Here is a 6,427-nt window from a genome sequence, read left to right as displayed (position 1 = left end):
ACTTCTTCTGTTTCATCCACTGGACCCGTTGCTCCTGTCCTGTTACAGAAAACCTCTCTGAAATTACAGCCAAATTGCATTCCAAAAGCAGAGAATAGATCAATTGTAAGGTATACCCGGTTGTTAAATACTGAACAGTACTCGATTTAGGTGACCACTAGATTAGTATTAGATACTTTTTCTTTTTTTTTTTCATTCATGTCTTCTTCTTATAACTGGTTTCGATTAACTGTGTTTTTCCCTCATCAAGTGTACTTCTAGCAAAAAAACTGGGCAAAATGTTCTTATATTGCTACTTCCTTTTTTCCCAAATAGTTTTAAAATCTTTTGAGAGCTCTATCTGTATATTAGTAAAAATACATTTGAATTATTATCACAAGATCTGCACACGTTTAATTTTTTTTGGTTAAGTACTGAAGATACCTAATACTGATAAATATTTATATCACCAAATTTAATACAGAGATGCTTGCTTGACGTAATCATATCACTTTCACTGAGCTATGTGATGTTCTTTAACATGCCTTGTGAATAAAATAATTCCTTCTGGATCACCATTTTATTCTTCCTGTCTATGCAGTAACAAGCGACTTGTGGCCTTAGTGCCAAATGACACTTCATTCAACACCAGACGAGCCTACACCAGTGAAGATGAAGCCTGGAAATCGTATTTGGAGAATCCCCTAACAGCAGCTACCAAGGCTATGATGAGCATAAATGGTGATGAGGACAGTGCTGCTGCTCTTGGTCTATTATATGACTATTATAAAGTAGGTAACTCCATTGTCATTCCTCCCTGCTGCACTAGCAGGGGACTGCTCTGAGAGGCATCAAAAGAGACAGTTTTCAAAGACAGAAGTCACTGCATCTTGTTTCTCTCTGATACTTGCATCAAGCACCCTTGCTGTTTTAGGAAGCCTGTCTGAGGCTGTTTTGATGTGTTTAGTTCTGGAGAGAAAAAACAAAATCAGAATTCCCATATTAAATTTGCAACCATGATTTCTTTTTGAGCATGGCATTCTTCCACTTCCCTTGCAAGAGCATTGGATGAATTAGCCCCCTTTTTATTTGTGCTTGGATACTTGTAGTATTCTTGAAAAGGTGCAAAAGGGGAGGCCTTGTCCATCTGTAGGTTTGTCTGCTTTTCTGGTTCATTTCACACATGTTTTAGTTTGCTCTTTAACTGAAGTATCTCTCATCTGACAGTTTCCCATGTTATTTTTATTTGTATAATGATTGCACTAGGCTGTGTACAAACATACAGTGAGGTCTAGCCCTTGCACTGGAAGTTTGCAGTCTAAAAGGAAAGGTGGAGGACAGAAATGGAGCTGGACACAGAGATCTAAGTCAATTTACAGGGGAAGCACTGACACACAGTTTCAGATTTATGTCAGGTTCTAAGCCCAGGGCTTTTCCTAACATTTTAATACCACCTTTTTTTTCGTATATTTAATAGTGTTTAAGTAGAGCTATGTTCGAGATGTCTGCTGAAATCAGAGGAGAGTCCTACAGGGTGCATCTCTTGTGCAATGCAGAAATTTCACTCTGAAACGCAGGCTGACCCCTTTGTACTCTGCAAATGGAATCAGTATTGCCTACCAAGCACTAAAGTATGAAATTGTTCATTTCACTTAAACTGTCTCAGTACTTCTGAAGCCACCTATCCTGGCATTGAACAGATGATCTTCTGTGAAAGCCAGCAGAAAAATGCCAGCTCCCCTCATAATGAAGAAGTAGCAGGAATGGAATTTTAAAATTAAAAAATTTTGCTTTTAGTATTTATTAGTATAAATGCTTTTAGAGGATGGGCTGCTCTTTAGTCTCTGCTACAATCATTAAGTGAGTGTTGGCTTCTGTCGTAGTAATACCTTTGTATGTAGCAGTTCATTAATCTGCTGGATTTTTAAAATAAAAACAGAGAACAGCCCTTTTCCTTCTCAAAACTATGTTCTAAGAGACATGTCTGTTCCTTGTTCCAGGCAGTTGCAAAAGAGTTGGGGTTCAGATGGAATAAGTTGTGTTAATCTCAAGGCCGTTTCCAGCATTCAGTCGTAACTATTTCTGTTTTAAACTGGAAGAAAAGGATAAGTCTTGTTGATGCTCTCAAACAGGAATCTAAAACCTAACTTAAACCTGACTTAAACCTCTGTATTGTAATGTGAAAGTGTAGAGGAGGACTTGCAGTGCACGAGGCTCTTTTGAATTGCCCTTATTTATCATCCGGCTCATATCATGCTGGGTAATTTTTTTGAAGTACTTTTTCCAGTCAATAGGAATTATTTGGACTTAACTGTTTTTTCTTTCCTTCTCCTTGTAGTGATATTTACCTAATCATAGAACTTCCTTCAGGGATAAATACATGATCTTAACAGAGGAATCAACATGTGCAAACTGTGGCTTGGATCCCACTTCTAAAATATATGAAAGAGGTTTTTTAATAAGCAGGACGCTTAACAGGGAGAGAGGATGTCCCTAAGAGAATGAAAGGCACTCTCTGACTGTTGCTGTCTTGCAGATATAGCTGATGTTAACCTTGACTACTGTAGTGCTCTGTAGTATTGTTTTTTTCTCTAAATTCAGATATTTTCCTGATTTTTCTTTAATTTCTTCATCTTTTCATTTAAAGATGAAAGGCACAGCTTTAGCCCATTCTTAGGTCTGTTGTTGCGCTTTAATCCCGAGTTAACTGCTATGACGGAGATTAAAAGTTGTAGCTCCCAAATTGCTGGTTCAGGAAGAAAAGAAAAATATGGTCATGGCAGCAACTTTGCCCTTGGTGATTTCATATCTATGCTGGTGTCAGGAAACCACTGTGTGGGAAGAGAAATCTTTTAAGTCACTTGGTGTCAATTCTGAGTCTATTGAGGGGCCAGATTTGACTGGATTTTTGCTTCTCATGGCTGTTAACGTACTCAGCAAAGCAGAAGTCAGTGTTCTCTGATGACATGCCAGCATGCCCTGCACTGTTCCCATGCTAGGAAGGGGAAGGATCCACAAACTTCCCCTAGGTACGAGTCCTACACCCTCCAGACAGCACTATAACAGGAGGACTTAGCTGGAGCTTGTGGATTAATTGAAAACCCTTTTTGCTCTAAGCTAAAAGGGACTGCATGCAGAACTCATCAAAGCATCATGTCTTCCTTCTCATCTTTTCTTATTCAGTGAAAAGTGTGTGTGTGTTTGGGAGTATAAGTATTTGATTTTGAGATAGCTTGACATAGCTTGATATTCCAAAGATGAGGACATATAGAAGTATGCTTTGCTCCAGACTGGTGTGCCCAAGAACTAGAACAGAAAACAATCCCTACTTTTTTTCCCTTTGGAAACTATCTTTCTGTTTACAATCAGTCTCCCAAAGAAAAACAGCTCCTGGCATCTATGAACTAGACAACACTGATACAGTTACATTTTTCTAGTTGTTGCAGTAGAGCAGTCTGAAGCTGCAAATACCGGACAGTTGCATTTATCTAACCCCATGCCTGGTGTTGTTCTCAGGTTCCCAGAGATAAAAGGCTGTTGTCTGTTAACAAAGTGAGTGATAATCAAGAAGACCAAGATAAAAGGTACAGTATTATTAAAAATCATACACCCAGGTACTAACAGTGGTGGTGATCAATTGTGAACTGAAGGAACTGTGATAGCCTGAGGGTTGCTGGTTTTCTTCCAAAAGATAAAAGAATGAAGACTGTTTTGGGAAGCCAACTTTACTCCTTTTTACTTTTAATTTATTAGAAAAATTGAACAGTATTATTAAATATGCAATTTGCAAAGTGGCAGAACATTTCATGATTTGTTTGTGTTTCGTTTTGTTTTGCTGCTGCTGAGATCAGTAAAATCAGATTATATTGACAGTTGGCTATTGGCTGCTTTTCTTTCAATTTTCTTCTTCTAGAGCAAAAAGTGAATAGTTTGGCGTCACTAACCTGATTTATACAGTTTTATTTAACATAACTTAGGGTCTGCCCAGAAGCAAATAAAGTAACTTAAAATAATTCGCTCAAAATATTTTTCTCACTCCTCTCAGACTTCAGCCTTCCTCTGTAGGCTAAAAGTGACTTGAAGAGTCAGAGGAAGCTGACTTCTGCCTTTAAGAAGACTTGTGGACAAGAGAGAGTATATTTATGTAGAACGAACTAAGTTTTTACATATAGGAAGTTATCTTCATGTAAAATTATAATGGAGAGAAGCTATACAAGGTTTATTTCAATGTAGCTAATTCGGGACAGCCTTAGATGGTCTCCACTAGCTGTGTAAGGTGAAAGTTTAAATAGGTAGTACTATAAATTTACGATTTCAAAGCAGAATATGAAACTTTTTTTGATGGACAGTTTTTCTTCTGCAAACACCAGAAAAATTCCTGAGTTGAGTGTGATTTACGAAACTGGCCTTCGGTGGAAAGCCAAGAGAGAGGAACTGTAATGTCAGAACATAATGCCTGGGTTGAAAACAAAGCGGTGTGTTACACCTACCAAAAGTATTATGAGTTAACAGTTTTATGTCAGTGCAACTACTATCAGCAATCAGGTTGCTTTCAACAGCAGATGTGGGAACGCTGCTGGAGGTTACCTTGCAGCTGCTATAGTTACTGATCTACTCTGATACAATGGGATTCCTGGGTTTGCTCTTTCAGAAGAGCATTGGTACCAGACTTACACAAACAGCAGTGGCCTGTCAACAGCCTGAAAGAGCATGCATCAGCGTATGAATTTTGTTGTTGATATTCTGCCTATTTCACATGCAAATTGCCTACTGTGAGTAATCCGTACCTTGCCTTACTCTTTATGCTTATTTTGTGCCTAAAGGCTGTTGCACTGGTGGATTGATTTTTGCATCCAAATTATAAGCCAAGGCAAAAGCAACCCCGGATACCCAGAATTTATTGTAACAAGTCATACCAGTTATAGGTCAAATCAAATGTATTATCTTTCCCTAGCTGTTAAAGAGCTCTGGACCTCTCTGCTTGCCTCACGATGTCTTTTGCCTAGTATTTGTTAATATACTACTACTTATGGCGATGGCTTATCAGAGTTTAAAAATCTCCTTCACTGCCATCTAAGAAGCTTAAGCTATTTAAGGAGGAGATTTACTCTATCAGGACAGTTCATAATATTTTTTGGCTTTGTCTCACAGAAATTGTCTTAATACCACGGAAGCTCAGAGTAATTTAAGTGGGGGAGAGAACCGCGTGCAAGTCTTGAAGACGGTGCCGGTTAACCTTTCCTTGAACCAAGATCCTCTGGAGTCGTCCAAAAGGGAATACAACACAAATGTGTCTGGGAGCTCGACGCCCATCACGGGGACTGGAGTGACTGTAGTTAAAGCAGAGGAGTTCACTCCTGTTTTTATGACCCCACAAGCACACTATACAAGAGGAGAAAATGAGGAGCACCGAGGGGTTATCTTTGAACCATACGAAGTGTCCAACATTGCTCCCCACACAAATTATCTCAAAGATGACCAGCGCAGTACTCCAGACAGTACGTACAGTGACACCTTCAAAGATGGAGGAACAGAAGTAAGTTTTTCACCTCAAATTAGCATCTAAGAACTCAATAAAAAGCTGTAAACAAGATAAGGAGATTTGAGCTTGTAAACAAGATAAGGAGATTTGAGCTGTACACAAGAGCCATTAGAAGAAGAGCGATGCATCTCTGCTTCTTGCCATGTTCCTGTCAGACTGTGCCTGATTATAGAGGAGCATCATGAGGTGTTTCAGAAGACAGTTTTAAAGTTGTTTATTGGCAACTCTGAGAATAATAGATACTGATCATTTGTCTTCTGGGATATTGTGTCAAGTAGAGGATAGTTGCCATTCTGAAAGAAGATCTTTTATCTGTTAACAAGATCTGCCTTCAGACTTATTCATAACAGTAAGAAATAGCAGCCGCTTTGTAACTGGGAAATTCTTAATGGTCTCCTGAAAGTGCGAATGAGCAGTGTCAGCCTCTGCTGCTAGGTAAACCCAAGTAATTTATTCGCAAGCTGTCTGTTGCACTAAGCTCTACCCTGCAACATGGGCAAGTGAGAAAAACTAGTAGAATTAGGTGACTAGAAGGGAGTGGAGAAGTTAATAGGCAGGGAAAGACTCAGGTGCGTGTATATGTAAGGGAATGAGGAGGAGAAGAGAGACAAGGAGCTGCCTTGTAACTATTTTACACTGTTATGCTGAGGCAAAGTAATTATAAAGTCAGCTTTAATATGGTGAGTACCCTCTGGATGCTTTTGCGTGCTGCAGAATAGTGCAAACAAGACAGAAATGTAGAAAGGTAAAAATTGTTTAAAGCTGACAGTACCTCCACAAATAATTAGAGATATTAGATGGTAAAACTCTCCTTGGATTTTCTCTTCCGACTCTATGAAATTGTAAATATAACAAAAGTACAAGGCAAGCTACATTAAGGCTGAGTTAGTCTGACTGAATATATAA

At 38.8% G+C, this 6,427-nt stretch overlaps 1 protein-coding gene across 1 annotated transcript in view; it reads left to right on the top strand.

Annotated features, from left to right (window-relative positions):
* Window positions 1-503: 503 nt before the first annotated feature.
* GRHL2 (grainyhead like transcription factor 2) overlaps window positions 504-6,427 on the top strand; it is a 53,042-nt gene continuing 47,118 nt past the window's right edge. The window contains 3 exon segments of the mRNA XM_068396732.1: window positions 504-770; window positions 3,496-3,563; window positions 5,131-5,515. Coding sequence (XP_068252833.1) covers window positions 504-770; window positions 3,496-3,563; window positions 5,131-5,515 — 720 coding nt within the window.

This window comes from Nyctibius grandis, chromosome 3, assembly GCF_013368605.1.
Source record: "Nyctibius grandis isolate bNycGra1 chromosome 3, bNycGra1.pri, whole genome shotgun sequence".
Classification (NCBI taxonomy): Eukaryota; Metazoa; Chordata; class Aves; order Nyctibiiformes; family Nyctibiidae; genus Nyctibius; species Nyctibius grandis.
This window is presented reverse-complemented; position numbering and strand designations above follow the sequence as displayed.